At 44.4% G+C, this 20,231-nt stretch overlaps 1 protein-coding gene across 4 annotated transcripts in view; it reads right to left on the bottom strand.

Annotated features, from left to right (window-relative positions):
• dennd1b (DENN/MADD domain containing 1B) overlaps positions 1–20,231 on the bottom strand; it is a 66,547-nt gene that overhangs the window by 4,122 nt on the left and 42,194 nt on the right. For all 4 annotated transcript variants that reach the window (XR_007483382.2, XM_049729035.2, XM_049729048.2 and 1 more), the window contains 9 exons: positions 13,682–13,807; positions 11,851–11,952; positions 9,041–9,131; positions 8,349–8,389; positions 7,230–7,265; positions 7,104–7,160; positions 6,435–6,524; positions 537–628; positions 16–241 (listed from right to left, as the gene is read on the bottom strand). Coding sequence is in view for 3 of the 4 variants with exons in the window: in XM_049729035.2 (XP_049584992.1) it covers positions 16–241; positions 537–628; positions 6,435–6,524; positions 7,104–7,160; positions 7,230–7,265; positions 8,349–8,389; positions 9,041–9,131; positions 11,851–11,952; positions 13,682–13,807 (861 nt within the window). In the remaining variant the exon portion in view is untranslated. The remainder of the gene's footprint in view (positions 1–15; positions 242–536; positions 629–6,434; positions 6,525–7,103; positions 7,161–7,229; positions 7,266–8,348; positions 8,390–9,040; positions 9,132–11,850; positions 11,953–13,681; positions 13,808–20,231) is intronic.

Here is a 20,231-nt window from a genome sequence, read left to right as displayed (position 1 = left end):
AGATGTGTCTCATACCGGGGCTTGGTAGTCCATGTCCTCCATGGACCTGAAGAAGTCCAGGCTCTTGGCTGCACTGAGCTTGCCTTGCTCAATGGTGGAGGTGTTCAGAGAGTCCAGGATCTCCTCCAGCAGGTTCATCTTGCCTGATTGGGAGGAGTCCATGTCCAGTTCTAAGGAGTACGAGTCATCGCTGTCCTCCTCCGTGTATGACGGGACATCGCCGCTGTCCTCTGATGAGATCCTACGTTGGAATAAGTGAACAGATTTCAGGGTTTCATTTTCTATGAATCGTTTGATTATTTTTAGCTTAGTTAGATTAGATACAAAGCAATGATTTTATTATAGAAATGAGGCCAACATTGGCCATCTGAAATGTATTACCTCGTTTTACCAATAATGTCCACTTGGGGGCAGTACCATCATGACTTAAGAAAAACAACTTGCCTGGAGCATCTTTTTTCCCTTTTAACATTTTGTTCTTTCAAATATATTCTAGCAACAATATGGATCGTGGCTTTGTAACGCTCAGAACTTACTTGCTCGCGCTGTCCATCTCGTCATCATCAAGCCCGTAGCCAAGCTCTCGAGGGCCCATGCTCATGGGAGACTTGTTGAAGTTTTGCTGTGACTGGGGAAAAAAATAAATAAAAAATGCAAACGCAAAATGAAAAGAAAAAGTAAATAGAAGACGATTAGAGGAAGCTATCTGGCTCGGCCTCGAGGGACAACGCTTGTTTTATTGGACCAGAACCAAAAAAATTGAGACTCTATTAGTCAAAGTGGGGTCTGGGGGAGGGGGGGGATGAGTGTTTTTAAGTGTTTTATCAAATCGAGCATTAAGTCGGTGGTTCTGAGAGCAGGCCCGTGTAAGTGCATTAACGATCGTCGTGGTAACAAGTCGGCACATGGTATTTGTCAGCGCTATGTGCTGAAAGATCAGTATGTGGTGCCGTTTAGTGACACAGCGGGTTTAATAAGCCACCTGTGTAACATGTTTCATGTGCGGGTTCAAGAAGAGACAGCAGCTTTACGCGGCAACACGGGACGCTCCCCATCTGCCGCGGGCCACTTATTAACATGGCCTCCACCGCCATGCACGCACATGTTCCTCCATCACCGGTGCATGCGCGTGCTCACCTTCTAATTGACATTGCCCTCACGTTTGTTTCGACTGTGGACAACAAACCGAAATGAGGGGTCATTGTATTTACCCTCCTACGGAAAATTGAGGATTTATTTTATTATATTTTTATATTATATCTATTTTATTTTATTTTAATATATATTTTATTATGAGCTTTTTTTTAACATGTTCCTGTGTTCAAGTGCGGTAATGATGTTCAAATTATGTTATATAATTTATATATTTATATATATAAAAGCTCTGCCTCGTTATTGATGAACACTTATGCCTACTAAGCTTCTGTATTTTAATTTGAATCAGGACGGTGTCACTTTTCTTTAGAGTGGTACTCACTGCAAACGGTGCTAGTTGATTGCTCGATGCTAACTAGCAGAATGTTATGATGAGACTAATAGGACAAGTAGGACAGTCTGTTGTGAAGAAATGTCTTACAAGAGAGGGGGAAGAAAAAAAAAGTTACAAGCTAGCCACAGTCGCTCATCTGGCACGCTGAATTGTCTCAGTACACGGACTTTAAATGGGCTATCAAGAACATCAAACAAACGCTCCAACAGTTTTCCATATTTTGTCAACCACACAATCAAAAGCCAGAACAGGAATAAACACCCTGAGAGAGGAGCACGGGGCGGGGGGGTGCTTTCGAGTCTTTGCTGCTCAGAAACCCGAGACGCAGCGATAAAAGATAAACATGGCGTGCAAAATCGTGCCCCGATGGGTGACGGAGAAAAAATGGAGCCAAAAAAAAACGAATCCAAGGACGGCCACGGAGCCCTGGACCGAGCCGGTCTTCATTAGCGGACACGGTGCCAGCCAGATGGGCGGAACGTAACGTTGGGCCGGCGTGGCCTCATTTGGGATACGCGCACGTCCAGTTAAGATGTGTGCAGTAGTCACTTAAGCCTCTCAAGTCTTGGACCTTAAGCAGGAACACATGTGGTGCCAGCGCTGATTGGCCAACTTCCGTGGTAGCTTGGAGCTATAATGAAAGAGATTTGAGAGAGAGGGGGCTCCGGCCCAGGATCCCTAAACAGCATTTAATGGATTCCTGTGTCGGGGCAGTAAATCTGGGGCCAGGCTGGCGCGGGCGGCCAAGCAGAGCGAGTGAGCGAGCGCCCATGCACCTGCGTGCACGTATTCCCGCTCGGTGCGTAGGAGGCTGCAAAGCGGGGCCTCTCCGCGCAGCGAGGTGTTTATTAAAGCAAGGCCGAGCCAAACACAAGCACACGCAGGTCATCTCCGTTACGGCTTTGGTCCCGTCTGTCCGAAAAGTTCCTCCCCGGGGGAGCCGTAAACGGACGTGGCCTCCCTCGCACGACAACTTTTGCTACTTTTCTGCAAAGAGTTCCTCAACAGCAGTTATTTGCCTGACTGGTGAACTCTGCGCACCAATGTAAAGAACAAAAAAAAAAGCCTGTTTAAGAGCCCAGGCACCCGCAGTCAAATATCGTCAAGCCCGGGGGCCTGACAGCGCCGAGGAGAACTTGACAAAGAAGAACAACAGATTATCATACCGCTGCTCCATTAGCTCCTCGCTGTGGGCTAATAAGAAGCTGAAAGGTGCAAATGAAAAAGTCATCCGGCTCCCATTTTCTCTCTTTCTGTCACTCCGCCGTCACTTTCGTCTTGGAAGCGCCGCCAGTCAGCGAGGGCACGAACGTGAAATCATTTTAGCAAAATGACCTCAAGCCTGCATTTCGAGAGGGAGTCGATTCTCCTCCATCAAGGAGCATGTTTATTATCTCAGCTTTTGTTTTTTCCCCCCTCTCTCTCTGACGGGAACATTTATGTCTTTCGTTATCATTTTTTTATCTTTTTAGCGCTTTGATCCGAGCTCCAGTATGCTTGGCGGAAGAGCAAAAGGATTGGGAATACCTTCAGTAGCACATTTGGACATAAAAGCCAACACGCTCGCCGCCGCCGCCACCGCCTTCACAGGCCGGCCTGCGAGTAAAAAAACCAAAAACGCTCTGACCTCATCCGTAGCACCTTAGCAATCCCAATGCCTCCAAACATTTCCCACTTCTGACGCAACACATTACAGTTCCTTTCTGGTTCTAAGAGGAAAAATCAAATCATCGGCATCTATTTAGCCAAGCGCTTTCCTCCGCTTATGCGGGACAACTCTCACGCTCTCTGTGGCGGCGCCAAATTGGACATTATGTATTTCATAGGCGTTTTCTGAGTCGCCACTCATCTCCCAGCTTGGCAGTGTATGTAAAGACATGGCGGTAAAATGCAAAGAAACCTCGGGGAGAAGCAGAGACTCTGCAGAAGTACGGCCAAGTCTGCCTGTTTAAGAGCAAAAAATACTGTTTGAGAAAAAAAAGCTCCGCTGCTCGTCCATCCAACTGGCCTTGGCTGAAAGCGCACTTTGAATACGGGAGCCATATATATATATATATATAAAATGCGCTGCATGCTTATTTTATTAAACCTTCAAGTCTCATCCAGGTGTCTGAGTGAGAAGATGCAGTACACAGTTACTGCCTGCAGATGGCACTTTGGTTTCAGCCCAAGCAGTGGCAGAGGCGGCTCCATGATATGCTATTTTATATACACCCTAAATAAATTTAATTGCTAGATCTTTGGTCTGGGCATTACGAGACCTCTGCAGCAATACGACACCTGACGTCCCATGCATTATTATTATTATTATGATCAATCAACAGGCAGGACTATAAAAAAAAAAAGAAGTGTACGGTGTACCGATATTGATGTGAAATATCATTGATTATGAAAAGGTCTATCTTTCCATCTCTCTAACTTGCTCTCTATATATACAAATACTGTATATACATATATGTTTGTGTGTGTGTGCGTGTGTGTGTTTGTGTCAGGCATCATTTTCTACATTAGAGCACATGTCAAGTTATGTGTGTACACATTATATCGTGTAGGTCTCCACTCGCCATGAATATATGAGCTGTCTCCCACTGATAGAATCCACAAACATCCCCAACCATGCATTTATTCAGTCCACACACACATACACGCGCACGCAAGACACATACTGATCCACCTCTCCGGCTGCGGATATTTTGTAACACTGAACGCGTGGAGACCTGAGCCCAGAAACAAGTCCGCTGCTTGATTGTCCATAACTTGGTCTCAGCCACCTCTGCTCTTCATGGAGTTGTCACTTTGTGACTGGCCTGACACCATCATCCACCAAGAGCTTCCAGAACATAAACGGGCCTTCAAAAAAGAGACGTGAGCCAAAACAGTGGCTGTTGTTTGAAGCAAGCAGCCTTGTTTTCATCCAACCAAAGCAGTCCTCCTACATTCCTAATCAACAAGCTCTCCAAAAAGATTCCAAATCACCCACACCCTGCACATGGTAAATCCCACCACAGCGCAAAACTTCATTCATCTCATGATGTTTTTTCCCGGCAGTGTTTTAAAAATGAATCAGTGGAATGTTTTTCATCACATTTTTGAAGGTTGGGTTGATTGCCGATGCTTCTCAGGTCACACAACAGGTGAATGCAGGAGAGCAATGTCAATATAGCAGGGAAGTGTCGATATAAATTTGTTAGCGGGCTCATTGTTGACAAAAAGCATATTTCAAGTACCTGATTGTGCGATTCTAAGGCTTCATAGACGATTGGGAAACACACAAATCCCTCCAGGGGTGTTTAATCATGCTAGTTTACGCAATCTAATCTTACTGCAAGTGTTGCGCTGAAGCCACCGGTCATTTTAAGACACACATGGCGGACCAGGCTCACGAGAAAAAAAAAAAGTGTGCTCAAAATACACTTTTTTGTTCTATTGAACCTTCTATTGAACATATTTTCATTATTGCGCAATATACATATATTTTTTCAATGGTACAGGGATCTCTTTTTCTTTTTTAACCAGCAATCCCGCTTAATTCTTATTCCCAATGACCTCGGTTGCCGTGAACACCTGGTTCGGACCGAACAATACTATCACAACATCACAGCGAGGAATGCGGAGGGAAAAGAACACAGCAAAGGGGAGAGAGACACACAGATAAGATGGATGAGCTACAAAGCCTGCCCCCCCCCCCTCCCAAATATAACACTTGGTTTTGTCCACCACATTTGCTAGCTTGCAAGGTCACATATTTTTAATCCGACGTCACCGAATGAATTTATATGAAAATTTGATTTTGTGTTACTTTAGAAAATCAAAGTCTTATTTGCAATGACATGTAAAGATAAATTGATACGCAGAATGACTCTGTGGGGAATATTTTATGAGGGGGGGGTGATTGTGATGGAAGAGACAGCCCTACATGTAATATTTATTTGATAAATATCTATTTTTTGATTTATTATTCCTTTTGTCAGACACAAGTTCTTTCTGTCGCTGCAGTTATTTTTCCGCAACAATTGCGTGTTTGCGACAAACGTGTGTTTATATTAAGAAAATGCAGAATGTTGGGATGACATTAGATGTGGCTGGACAATGAGATACACTTGGGTCTTATGTGACCCTCCTACAATGGTCTCCAGGGACCCGTTACCGTAGCAATGAGCAGCTCTTAATGACACCGACGCGACTGTGAGCGAGCGTGTATACTTGTGCGTGCGTGCGTGCACATTGCATGTTAACTGTTAATTTGAGCGCATCCTTTGTATGGAGCCAAAGAAGGTCTTATGGAGGAAAAAAAAAAAAAAGAAAAAAACCTAATTGCCCTTCCTCTGCTTGCCCACCCCAGGCCTTCGCACCTTCTTGTGTGTTAAGAATTTCCAGCCCGGTTGCACACACTGGACACACAACGCTAATGAGAGGCCCCACAATCACACGCAAAAACTGTCACGATATGTTGAAAATAGAAATTGGGAGCCTTTTCATAAAACAATGGAAACTATATATATAAATAAACTTATTTGTGTGTCTGGTCCAGTCACGCGCATTTAATCAGCAAATTCCCTTAAAGCGGAAAAGTGAATGTTTACATTAACTGCACACTGCAGTACAATCCAACTTTATCTCGTCGTGTGTGTGCGCGTGTTGCACAACATACACACAAAGAAAAATAACACTTTCAGAGGAAATGCTGACCAGCATGAGTTGCGTCTCCTGTCCGCACTGTTCTAGGAACTACCGGCTGTACAACAGCGGCGTGTCGAAAGAAAATAAAAAAAGCTTATCATTATATTTGGCACCCTGACAAAGTGATGCGCTTCCGAGAGCTTCGACACGGCAGACAGCGAGTAAACGGAGGTGGCGACATCCATATCAGTCAAGCTCGGGGATGATCAGGGCAGAGGTAGTTAACTAATTTGCTGGTGTGTGTCTGCGTGTGTGTGTGTCATACCCGTCTCATCCTTTGCAGTCGCCTTGGAGACAAGCTCTTGGTACTAGTGGGGGACCCGGCACAGACTGTCATGCCTTCTTCCTCGTCCTCCTGTGAGGCCAAAACAGTCAAGATAAATGGCAGTTACAAACAAATCCACAACGATATGGTGCAAAACACGATGTCCATTTTCGTCATTGTCCGTTTGCAGCTGGCGGCAATGTCAAACGTGTCGATGACGCCTTCAAACATCTTTCGGAGCATGTTTGCGTGTTTTACAGAGCGCTGCATCTTGCTTGGCGTTGCTTATCATCAGCGTCCCGCTGACAGATCAAACTGCTTTTGCCTCATCAAATCCAGCAGGCTTATGGAAACGTACACCTCGTTACGTTGGCTTTGAGGAAATCACAGGCTCGCTGATGAAATATGCACACAATAAAGCGGAGGCCGGGGTGACGTGACAGGCAGGCCGTAGCCAGAGGGGCGGCGGTTAAAAATGTACAAGCATGAACAAAGCACCGAGAGGGATTCGCCCATCATTAAAGAGTCCGGCACGGGGATCACGAGCTCCATGTAAAGCAGCTTCTTGCGATGAGGGACGTGCGTGTCCGGCCGGCTGCTTGGCGAGTGTATGTGTGAAAAAATACGTCTTTGGGCATGGGAGGTGTGAAGGTCAAAGTTGCTGCTCACCCGCGCTTTAAGTCGTCCCTTAATGTCCCGGATGCCCCTCTTGGCGTGACTTTTGGCCTGGGAGGAAATTAAAAAAGCATTGATAATAATGGAATCACAAAAAAAGATTGTCATTTGTGCATTTACCTTTATCACCGCTGTATTGATGAGCGCTCCTCCCCTCTGTTTACAAAAAGACACATTGGTTACAACCAAAATGTCATTTACCTGGCTTTGAATGAACTGTCAGTAGTCATATTGTTATCTCACACAAAAGTAAAAGCTACTGGTACACCAGCTTGCAATAAAAAAAAAAAATCTGGTGTTGCCATGGGGACTGTAGATCACCTGACTTAGTGGCGGACTAGCAAGGACACCTGCCATCAAGTAAAACCAAAAATATACTTTAGATGAAGTTTTACTGACTTTTCCAATTTTAACTCCGTTTACATTCTCGACCTTCACCAATCTCGTCCTTTAAAACAAATCGTACTGTGATTTTCGATATGGAGAAGCCATAAATAGCGGCGCAGACAGCTGGCAAAGTATCAATCACTGCTCACGTTTCAAGGCATTATGGCGGTTTTTATTTAGAAGCAGACGAGAGAAAGGACGCCACTTGATTGATATTCGCTTTGAGGCCGGCGGAGCGGCATTCTCATCCTGCCGCATCTTTCCTAGTAATTTCTTTGTCATCCGCCACGTGCTCCCTTCAGGTCCCGAGTAAAAGCACAAAGCGTTGGCTAAACAGCTAAATAGAGAAAATGGCAGGAGGCGTTTCAGAAGTCGGGGGAGAGCGGAGGAGGATGGCGGAGGGGGCCGAGGTGAAGGCCCCTCTTATAGATCCCTGTCAGTCAGGAAATGTGAACTTTAACAAACCTTTGAAGAGCACTCTAGAGAACTAATTCAGCCTCAGCTGACAGCGGGGGGAGACAGTCAGTGGAGTGAGTGAGTGAGCGAGAGAGAGAGAGAGAGAGAGAGACAGAGATTGGATTGGGATATGACAGAGATGAAACCAGGGAGGGAGATAAAGAGAGACAGACAGTCAGAAAAGGAAGGAGATGTATGTTCCCGGCTCGCTTTAACGCCGCAACGCCCATGTTTGCGGCCAGATCAACACGTCACGTCGTGTCATGTCAAATCGCTTGTATGTGTGTGTGTCGACTGTCCGGCTTCACGCAACCACGGCCGGAATAATCGGTGGCGGCTGCACACGGACATCCGGACGCTTTTAATTATCTGACGTGAAAGGAGGAATGTGAATACCTTTACGGTATGCATCCACTGTTGGTAGGACTTTGCGTTACCTGAGGAGAAAATTCAGAAATGAAATTATTTCATGTTGACATACAGTTGAGAAAAGATATTTTAATGTGATTTTTTTTTTTAAATATATAACGGTAACGTCATCTGACCTCATGATCAACAAATGAAAATAGAAATGACCCAAGAAAACAGGTGGGTGTAATTTTGCTGCTTTTATTTGGTTATCGATGGCGCCAAAGTTGCCAATAAAACAGATGACGAATGTCTCGGGCGGCACATGATTCAATCATTTGTTTATGCTTGTAAATAGAACGAAGGTGTCCTTTGGGATTTCATTTCCTCTCAGATGTCGACAAATGTAATCGTCTTTTGTATTATCCAACCAAATTCATCGTGCGCTTTTAATCGTGTCAAACATGACTAATTCGATTTGAAAAGGTCCTGCTTGACTTCTCACTTTTGAGTGTCACTTTAACATCTTTTTCAAAGCTTGACGTCACCTTTTTTGTCGATAACAATTAGAATCCAATCATCATCAGTACATCAAATCAGCACTTTAAAGTTTGGCTGTCACCTCGGAAGAACTTTAAGACGCCTCTTTTTTTTTCCACACAATAACTTTCATGTCGAAGCTGAAATAAGGCAAGTTAATTTAAAGCGACTAATTGATGGACAGGTCTGCCACAACTCACTTCCACAAAAGCCCCCTTCTGTGATCTCTTCTTCAAACACGTCGCTGAAGCCGCGGCCTGCGTTCAATTTGGCCAGCCGTCCGTCGATGAACTGCAAACATAAATTACAGCTGCTTTATTAAAGAGAGAGGGGGGGAGGGGGGGGGGGGGTACACACTTAAAGTGATATACAGACACGTGCGCAGAGTCAATCACTGGGGCGACACCGGTCCGGTCCGGCCGGGGGTGTTGTTATTCCTCCCCGACGGAAGCGCAAGACAAAAGATTAGATGCTTTGCAGGTATTAGGAAGTGGCTAATGCGAAGCAGGTGAGGGAGGGATTAGTGTCCCCACAAATGAGGAAGTTTCATTTCCGCTCTTTGGAACACCTAACACAGTCTCGTAAATATAGGAAACTCCACAAGTGTGAAAGAGACATTTATAAAAATAAATAAATAAATATGGTTAAGGCCATAATAACTACAGGTAGGACCAAACCATTTTTACTATATTTACTATATCTACTATATTTATGGATTTATTGATTGAGTTAAATTAGATGGCTCACTATATGGCAGGTGCCAATCGGCATAGAAAGTGGGTCACGGTAATAAAAAAAAAAAAAGTATAACAAAAAAATATTTTATTTTTAGAGCGTTTGGCCCAGCCCGAACCGAGCGCAGCCCTAATTTGTTCCTCTTTGCAAGTGTGTCAGACATAACAACAAGAGCATAGGTTGTTTTTGGCCATGTTGTCCTCCGGGACTGTCTGTTAACTAGCGAGCCACGCAGCCACCCGCTCCTCCGGTCAGGGGCTTGGAAGATCATCATTAGATGGTTTTAATGAGAGGTGAGAGACTACTCGGCGGCTCTAATTAGCGCACGTAATCAAGCCAGATCAACAGCCAGCCAAAGATGCCACTTATCTTACTCAGACTGATTACCTGACTCATTCTGGCCATTAATTAGACAGAGTGCTCAGCGCAAACCAATGATTTCCTACCTAACGTGTATCAATTTTTTTTTGCTCACGTCAGTGATTTGCTTTTATGTCAGTCAACATTTCTCTGGCTTATATGCATTCTAAATGTGACCAACTTGTGAAGTCAGACCAAGGCTGCGTTGGATGATAAATGGTTGATGGGTCATAAGTTGTGTGAATAGAAGCTCTTGGCAATCGTCCCCCGTATATTCCAGTCAACTGTGTGCGGCTTAGATTTATCGTGCTGAGGAAGAGAGTTCATTGACTCAGTCTCTGCGAGCAGAATGTGTGTGTGTGTGTGTGTGTGTGTGTGTGTGTGTGTGTGTGTGTGTGTGTGTGTGTGTGTGTGTGTGTGTGTGTGTGAGGCTGATAGGAAGCAGGTTGATGCCATCAACCTTTCCCCCGCATTCTTTGAGCGGCCTGAAAATTGATGGCCTGTTGGGGTGAGACGAGTGCCAACGTTTGGGTAATAAATAGAAAAGAACATTTGGGACTCAAGACAAAAGACAATGTTATGTATTTCCTTGATCGGAAATGGCCACAATTAATTAATTATTTTTTGGAACTCTTATGAGTAATAAATAATATGGCAGGCTGTCTTGAGTTTTTACAATCTTCCTTTTCATTGCCTCCTATTTTCTCTATTACTGTACACTGAATTTATTGCAGTAGGTCAGCACTGCGCTTTTCAATTTTAATTGAAAAGAAATCCGTTTCAATAACAAAAATAAGTTGGGGTAAAGCAATACTCAATTCAACTATTTGCGTGGATTATGATGGAATGAAAGAGATCAGATTTCCTCATTTAAATGGCAATTTATCTGATTCCTGCATTAACTTGAAGCTATTATTAAAAAAAGTACAGAGCAGCCAAGCCACACAAGTTGAGAGTCCCACTGTTCCTTGACGCCTGGACCGTTTGTGTGTTGTTGGAGCGGATATGGGTCAAGGCCAGTGCAGAGCTCGCGCACGCCACTGGCATCTCGGTCCAAAGAGGAGTAGGGGAGATAAGACCATCCCATCCCCCGTGCAGATAAGGGCCCGTTTTCCCAACGTCGGGAGGAGGCTTTGAACTGCGCCTCTCTATCTGCTCTGCTCTGCCTGGGAAAATTATAGATGGAGCGCAATGTCCAAAGAAACAAAAGGCTGATTGAGGGCCGCTCGGCTGTACTCTGGGGGGTAAATCACACTACTATCACGGGTCAGAGATCCCAAAGAAAAGTTCAAGGGGGTGAAGAAAAATGTTCTTCATAGCAGGGGTTGTCTTTCCACCACGTTGAGGATGGCAGAAGAGCCATCACCGTAAAGTAGACGTGGAAGGAAAGCTCTCGCACACACAAGGTGCATGCATGCATGCATGCATTGGAAATGCTCTTCATTAAAATTCTTGCAACACGCTTGTGCTGGCTGAGATAAGCACTGTAAACATTTTCATGAGGTCAGTAACCATCTATGAATCCGGGCTTCTGTCTTGACTGCTTCTCATCACCCGGGGGGAAAAGAAAAAATTCTACAAGCCAACTGGAATTACACCGACTCAGCACATCATTTGCTGAGCGCGCGGCAGAAAATTTGCGACACGATCTTCTACATAATGATGATTTTCTTTTTTTTTTGTGAGGCAGCATCTCATGAATGTTGCAAAATGGGGTGCCTTTTTGTTAACCTCTTCCACCAGTTGATCTGATTGACGGCTTGGCCAGACGGAACCTTCTGCCCGTCATCTTCCCAATAAAATTTGAGCAGGTCTCGTTAGGGTTTTTTTTTCAGCACCGCAAAGCAGTAAACAGTGCAACGGATACATTTCTATAATGCCATCATCAATTGGCCCAAATATAAAAAGCTTGTACCTGTTTGAAGAGCTGCAGGTTGACAGCCATGGACAAAAAGTTTCTCATGGTGCTCGAGCGATGGCTCACAAAGCTCTCCTCGCAGAACGTTATTGGCTCCCCCTTCAAGAGTCCACACAAACAGGCGACAAATTCATCATTTGAACAAACTCACTTTTCAGATGAACCCATTTGACAAAATTGTTCTAAAACCTTTTTGCACAAAGCATAAAACCATAATGAGCAACATTAAATAAAAAGTATATTCATACTCAACAAGTGTACGATATTAAATTTAAAAAAATGCAGCTTGAGGATTTCATTCAGTAATTCTTTTGCGTACCACTAGAGGAAGCCCGCATAGCACACTTTGAGAATCACTGGTTGATAACTAGCACGTGTCTGCTCGAAACTTCAAAACTCTTTCAAAATAAGTATTTCAACAAATTTCTTCATTAGTGGGTCGAAAAATATCTGAGAGGGGACATGACGGCAAGAGGAAGGGGGTGGGGGGTCCCTTGGTAGGGAGGGTGTACGCAGTCCCAATAAATTCCACAGCGCTCCACATGAAGACGTTCTTACTGTTCCTTACATCATGCCTGTTGGCCTGTGAGCTGTAGACACAGACGATGACAACAAATCCACTGCGAGCCAATCACACGGAGCCCCCCCAGTCATTTTCAGAACATGATCATTAACATAATTCTCACATAGTGCAATGATGCTCTAAATTCTTTGGCTGTAAAACAATGCCTGTTGTCTGGTGGTCTGGCTGTGAGCACAGTGTGACATAAAAAAAAAATAAAAAAAATACACAACAACACTTGGAGGCTAACCCCATTTTCAGGGATGGGCGGATGATCGCAGTGGCCCAAATTACATCACAGGAATAATGCTCCACTTACATCACACGATAAAAAAAAAAAAAGTTTTCAAGGCTCATTCTCTCATAAAAGGGGAGTTGAATCATTTTTCCAGGCCCCATCTGGCTGCCGATGCCTACGGCCTAACTAGCAAAACAAAACTGAACGGCATGCTGGGAAATTCACTTCATCGGTATTTAGAGGAGTCAGTTCAGGCTGCTTTAGTGATTTTATAGCCTTGGCAAGATCACCTTGATATGTTGTCGATGACGAAGTGATTTGAAATTTTCAGATGGTGCTTTAAGCTTCTGCAGAACTCCGAGTAGGTGATAAACACCTGGCGGAACCCGAGCCGGAAAAAGATTGACCTATGAAAAGCTTTTCCAATCATGTCATTTCTCATTAGCATTTCCCAGTGAGGTTTCATTTCCAACTCAGCGAGACTCCCGCCACGTTTCCACGCCCTTCCTTCTGTCAAGACATATGGGCCGGTAAATCACAGCGATAAGAGTCGCTCGGCAAATATCGCAACTTGAAACGGCGTGTTCGTGCGGAGGCATTTGCGAAAATGCCGTGTGTAAGAAACCGCTGCGAAATCACGCAACGTCGAGTGCGAGCGAGCGCTCGTGTCAGAGAGGAGGCAGTTTGTTCGTGTACTGTCTGTATTCGCAGAAAAGCAAGACAGCATCAATAATGGAGCATCTTGGCGAGTGGGAGTCCACAAAGTCCAATTAGTTTCAAAGCTAAAGGAACAAAGGCTTCGCTATTTGTCAAACAGGACATGCTGTAGTCGACCCGGCCGACCGGGTCTTCTGACTCAGACCTGATCGGCAGAAAAGATTCACCAAAGTGATGTTAGCAGGGCTTGGCGCAGGAAAGTCAAACTCCAAAGGCGGTGAAAAGAGATCTTCAAAAGAAAGGTTCAGAGTCTTTGACATTTGACAGGCCCACCTGAAACTCAAGGCAATTGACGGACGGCAAGCACTCACGGGTTTATATCGGAGAGCGTCCCTGTAGGAGCCGAAGAGAGCGGCCTGCGTTCTCAGGAAGGCCCTGGCCACGCCGCTTCCTGTTGCCGTCGATTGCTTCTTGAGCTTGCCCTTCAAAGAGTACACCTGGTGGAAAACAGGACGAGAGAAATGCGGTGAGGGAGGATACGGAGGGGTAAAAGTTAAATTATCACCTCTGAAATTGGCAGAGGGGGGGGGGGGGGGGGGAGCTAGCCCATTCCGAGTGTGAAATATCACATTTGCAGGTCATTGCAGAAAAGAAAACTAGAAAGGAAGTCTGGAGCCTTTTCAGGGAGAATATGCGTTTTGCTGCCGGGAGCACCTGCTGCTTTGCTAATTGAGCAGAGGATGGGGAAATGGAAAGTCACATCCTTGCTTTTCCTCACATAGCCATCACCTTTTTTTTGCTTTCCATTTCTTACTCCCCGACTTCTTCTTCTCCTCCGCTGAGTTCCCCTCCCCCCTGATGGCTCCCTCTAGAAAGATCCTCTTGACATAAAATGTCTTTAATTATTTTCCCCCTCTCTCTTAGCTCCAAGGCTCCAGGCGAGGAGAGGAGAGGAGAGGAGAGGAGCAGCAGGCCCGAGCTTGTTTTAGGATGACAAAAGATTCACCCTGGCCGTGGTCCCCGGGGAGTCTGGGAAACAAGTTGTCAAGAGTCTCTCCTCACCTGCTCAGCAGCAGTCTGAGGACTGAGCGAGGAGAAAGAGAGCAGGGAGGGAGGGGGGGATCTTTTCATTGGACTGTACATTTGATCAGGTTGGAATTTACCAGAAGGAATCATCAAGTCAAATTTTGCCATTTTTTTAAATTATGTGTGGTGTGTTTGCCGTATAATTAATACTACCGTATATTCAAAGAATATTTCTAATATTCTTATATTTATAATACTAAAAATAGTCATAAAAAATCATTTAAAAAATGCAATATATCGACAGCAATCCTGACTTTGAGCGGGTCGCGTCCATCGCCAAAATGACACCACTCAATCTTGACGGCCAAATAGAAGCGGCGGCGGCGGCGGCCATTGCAATTAGCCGGTGGGAGGAAAGAAAAACTTCAGGGAGGAGAAGCAAAGTGTTGTGAGAGCTCAGGCGGAAAGGAACAGAGAGTTGCGAGCAGAAGAAAGAAGGCAACAGAGAGAGTGTCAGTCTTAAACTGGGACAGAGACAAAATGAGCAGCATTTCTCCTGGGCTTTTCCTCACTCTCCTCTGCGTCCCCCGCACTGCCATGGCAAAATGCTCCCAGGCATCAAACGGAAAGTTTATCACGGTTAAATTAACAAGTGTCATCTCCATATTCACTCATTGTGCTAAATGCTTTTATGTTTGCTCTTTCTAGAATTAATATTTCATGTTCAGATTGCTTGCAATTCATTAAAATGTCTTTTTATTTCTGCCGTATTTGGCGGTGGGGGGGGGTGTGCGAATCAAAGTGAACACAATGTCAGTCTAAGTGGGGGAGGCATACCCCCAAAGACTGGCAGACAAGACGGGCTAGCTGAGTTTACTGAGCGCTCACACTTCGGCGGCGGCGGCGGCGTTTGAACGGCTGAGAGCGTTGCGCCGGCAAACACTTTTTAATGAGGTGGGGACACAATCACTTGTGTTCTCTTTTTTCACTCTTAGGGGTGAAAAAGTTCTCTTCCAAACTTTAAGGCTGATTAAAATTCCTCCTATGTCACATGTGGGCGATCAATCGACAGTTACAAATATATCGAGTGGGGGGGGGGGGGGGGGGGGTGAAACTTGATTATTGGTTACGCCACGAGAGCAAAGCCCACCGGCTCTATCGCGACGTATCTTTTTTTTTTTTTCATATCACATGAAAATAAGCGCGTTTGGTAATTGGAGTTTGACTGCGGAGCCCGCACGGCAATCATCAGGTACGTCTCTCCGGTAATGCTTCTGTCAAACTAATTAACTTCTCCACTTTGAGTGAAACTAACGAGACGCGTACAGGCATCAGAGGAAGGCCGGGCTCTACAGGTGATAACCCGATTTGGCACTGACATTTTTTAGTGTAAAGTCACAGTGGCGGTGATGAGATCAAAGTCGGAGAGTCCCCCATTGGGTCCAATTAGAACTATTGCATTGTGCACGGGAGTGGGAGGGGAGGGGAGGGGAGGGGGGGAGTGGGCGAGCCAAAGAAAACTGTTGAGTTATGATATTCATAATCTATGCAGAGAGGCCTTTCCAGCCCAGGTCCTCTCCCCATAGCTGTGATCTTTTCAATTTACATCAAGGGAGGACGGTCGCGGATGAAAGCGGGGCATCCGAGGCGCCGGGCGTGCGCGGCCCACGGAGGGCAGACACGGGGCCTCATTAAGGCCCGGCCCGCTCGGCCCCAAACAGGCTTTCAAGTGCGTCACGTAAAGAGCACGGGGTCAAAGGTCAGACAACGAACAGATCTCCATTTAACTCTCCAGCTGGAGACGGTAATTAGCAGGTGCAATGACGAGCTAAGCGATGATAGCGCGCTAGCGGGACAGCTGTGCGCCGTGCATTAATATGGATACTAAACAAGGAGCGGAAATAAAGAAGGCTTATTCCGCTGACATTCGGGCAAATCTTTCAAACTAATCTTTAGAAGTGCCTTGCTGAAATATTGATCTTTACTTGTTGAAATAAATGCACCACTGCGCTGGGAGTGTTACACATGCATGATAAAAATATATTTCATACTCTCGATTGGATGACGCCACGGGTATGCAGCTAATGTGGATGGGGATTGAGAACAAAACAAGAATGCTGGGAAAAATAACAATAAGTTAAGGAAGGGTAAGACACTATCAAAAACATTTCTATTTCTGTCAATCCACCATTATGTTCAATGTTTCAACCAAAATGATGCGATTAATTAATTATTCAATAAATCGCAAATGTAGTGCTTGACAAAAAAAACTGTTTTGTGCTTGGAATCCTCAATATAAAAATAGTTTACATGTGCTACAATCTCTTCAGACTTTGGGAAGCCAGCTCAAATTTGGTTCTGAAAGATAAATTTGGCTTTTAATTCATGATTGCTGTCCAAAATGGTCAAATGTTGACAGCTTATTGAAATTAAAGTTCTTCATGACGCTGGATTGTGTCCTCATAATGAGGTTGTCATTTTATACTGTCCTTGTTAATATTAAACATAATAATAAAAAAATACTGTACAATCAAATAAATTAAACATAAGTTGCACATAAATAATCACACTAAAATTCCACATAAAAATAAGCCTTCAGCCCTGACACTTGTCTGCTGTACAAAAAAAGAATAATTTTTTTTTTTCTTCCAGCCCAAAAAATCCTCACAAAAAAACCCTGAATGTTTTGTTTAAGATTCTGTCCATGAAAAGAAAGCCATGGGGACGCAATTAAAGAACTACAAAGAAAAAAAAATAGCTATGAAAATCTCCCACTTTCTTTTGATGTGCTGCAGTTTGAACTGTATGCGCACACACAAATATGAACAAAGACACACTAAAAAAGGAAGGCATGTCCTTTCACATATCAGCACAAGTCAAATATGCTCTTTTCAACTCACAAGTCAAAAAAAAAATCATAAAATGTGCTCTTTTCAACTCCCAAATTCATGCATTTATTAGATTGAAGGATTTAATTCTTGGAAAATAATGATTGTGTTTTCCATCAGGCTAGGATTTGAAGTGATGACTTCAAATACAGGCACGATTAGTTGCAATTAAGGTGCGGCGAGACGCGTAATTCTTACTTTCCCAGCGTGCCGGCTTCGCGGGGGGACATGATGCACGAGTCAGGTGAAATAAATGTGTTTTGGTAAGCATTGCCGTGAGATTTGTTTTTTTTTTTTCCCCCTAGCGTGGGGGCTATTTTGTCAAGCTGACCTCTTAAAGCAGCTGAGCGGCTGAGTTTTGCATACATAATTAACTACAGTTAAATGTCATCTCGAGCATCGTCCAACCGACGCAGTGGGTGATGGCGCTCTCCCTTTTTTTTTTTTTTTTACTTTTGATCTACAGAATTGCAATTTGAAAATGAAAGCCACATGAGTGTGTATGCCAATTTAAAAATCCCAATTTATATAAAAATATACCTGGCGCCTCTGCGTTTTTTTTTTTGAGCCAAAACGATTTGTCATAGAAGCAAATTGTGATTTTTGTGAAGCGACACGAGCCTTTGTCTTTTGCCTTGTGATCAATTAAGTGTCAGACAGAGGCTTTCCTGCTTTGATCAGGTGCTCGCCGTTTTCCCCGACTAATGACAGAACATAGCCCGCACGTCATGTCAAATTACGGCACCTGAAAAGGAAAGACGCAGCGCCGCCATTAATATATTTAACACGGCAAATGACTGTTGTTGTTTCCCCGTCTTATTCTTTGCCGCCTGCTCTCATCTTTTCACCCGGGCGGCCGGATTAATAATAAGCGAGCGAGCGAGCAGGTACTAATTAAGTGGAATTCCAGGTCTCTTTTGAGTCAGCTTGTTAGCGATGAGGACATGCCACGCGCCATTTGATGTTTGTGTTTACACGCACGTGTTTGAGACGTGGTGTCGCCAAACGGAGGCCTGGCTGGCTGGCTGGCTGGCTGGCTGGCTGGCTGGCTGGCTGGCTGGCTGGCTGGCGTCTTGATGAATGCTGAGTGATTCTCTCCGCCTGAGCTTAGCAGCCACGCATTGTTTGCGAGCCACTAAAGCCACCCTTCATTTCTCGGCGCTATTATTCTCACGTTAAAAGCCCGCCGTCACGTTTGGTGAATGTGTAAATAAAGTTTAATAGATTCAAAGCTTGGCTGGATTTTGACATCTATTTCAAGTGGAGCTAAAAGCAAAAAAAAAAAAAAACTCGAAGCGCTCTGATGTTGATTTAAGCAAGATCCTGCTAATGAAGGCAACATGTGGAGCTTATTACGGCCCGCTGACCAGTGGTGGTGCTTTCAGCAGGTTCAGAGTTCACAGTTGTCCCGAATTAGCCGTCCTTCTTCAGACGGCACCCCTACACTGGCTCCAGCGCTGCCCGCCCCCTTAATGGTCTTTCCCCACAATTTCACACATAATATTTTAGATTTATTGACTTTCACAAATGCTACCATGCCAGTAGCAGTTCCGCTTGCTTAAAAAAAAAACTTTCTGAATGATAGAGCGACAGTAATAGGACACAAAAAGGATCTACGTTTCCATTTTTAACGACCGCAGATATTTTTTCTGGCTTTGCTTTTACTTGTTTACTTTAGTTCTGATCATCTCTCACATTGTTTGTGAAGAATTCTGGTTTCAGTACGTATATGCATAAATAAACAAGATTAATTGCACAGAGACAGCGCTTGTGTCAGTAAAATCAATATGTTGACAAGCATCCTGAAGAAGAAAATAGTCCATTTCTTTCTGGAAGATCAAGGTATTTTGGTTACTTCTTCTTCTTCTTCTTCTGAGACACACAGCGCTTCCCCTCACAGCGCATAGACATTGTACTGATAACTTTATAATTGGCTTTTTGGTTGGTTGGCTGGTTGGTTGGGCTGTTTACCTCGCTAGTCATTAAAAGTATCCAAGAATAGCAAATTAGGGGTGTGTTAATTCTGAAAAACAAACAGCGTGTGACTGGATGTGATTTTTATTTGATCCGCGCAACTGATGTGTTTTTCATGTGGCGTGGCACCTATTCAAGGTGAGGTGCTACAATGCAGCTTTCCATCCATCCGTGTGTCTCGCTCACATCACAGCCTAATTCCTTCTCTTCTCCTCCCTCTCGCTACTTTGCTGACACGGCGGCGCGTGCACTCACAGCATTTGATCATTTGTATTCCCAATCAAGGGGTAAATATACAGCGTACACTCCCACTTCCTGTATTTCAAGCTTCTGTTTGGAGGTTTACAAATGATCGAGGGGGCTGAGGTGGCGTCTGCACGCCTCTCCTGAGATCACCTGGCATGCTTAATCAAACATTGCGCCTTTAATTTGGTATTCGCTCCCCCCGAAAAGAAAATCCACAGTCGGCGCCGCTGAAAACGTAAAGTCCAACAAGGAGAAGGAAAAGTTGCTGACGTTCCCAAACGCGTTTGTTTGGCTTTAATATTTTAAAAAAATTTTCATATCTACATAAATCTTTATATTTATTATTTTGTATTTTTCGTAGAAAAGCATAAGCAAAGATTCAGCTTGTAAGTTTGACATTATTTAGCTAGGATGGCCCTTTTTTTTTTGCCATGATATTGTTTCCGAACCAGTATTAAGATATTTTAAATAAAATATAAGGCCAGACCAAGAGACTTTTTTTCGCCTCTTTCACATAAGAACATTTTGCTTGTAACATTTCATGGGTTTAAGTTTTGTAGGAGTGAATTCGGTGGTAGGGTGAGGAGAGCTAAGTTCTACGGGACTCTCGTTTGCTGCATAATCGATTGAATGACATCCAGTCGCTCGATTGTGTTAGCATCGAGGGTAATAGCGTGTGCTTGTGTGCGTGCAACCTCGGCGGGCTCCCGCGCCTGGCAGAGCCGCTTTAATACGCACCGTCTGAAAACAGATAAACAAACAATCCTGCTTCGACAGAGTGAAGACA

The sequence above is a fragment of the Syngnathus scovelli genome, chromosome 10 (genome assembly GCF_024217435.2).
Source record: "Syngnathus scovelli strain Florida chromosome 10, RoL_Ssco_1.2, whole genome shotgun sequence".
In the NCBI taxonomy this organism is placed as follows: domain Eukaryota; kingdom Metazoa; phylum Chordata; class Actinopteri; order Syngnathiformes; family Syngnathidae; genus Syngnathus; species Syngnathus scovelli.
This window is presented reverse-complemented; position numbering and strand designations above follow the sequence as displayed.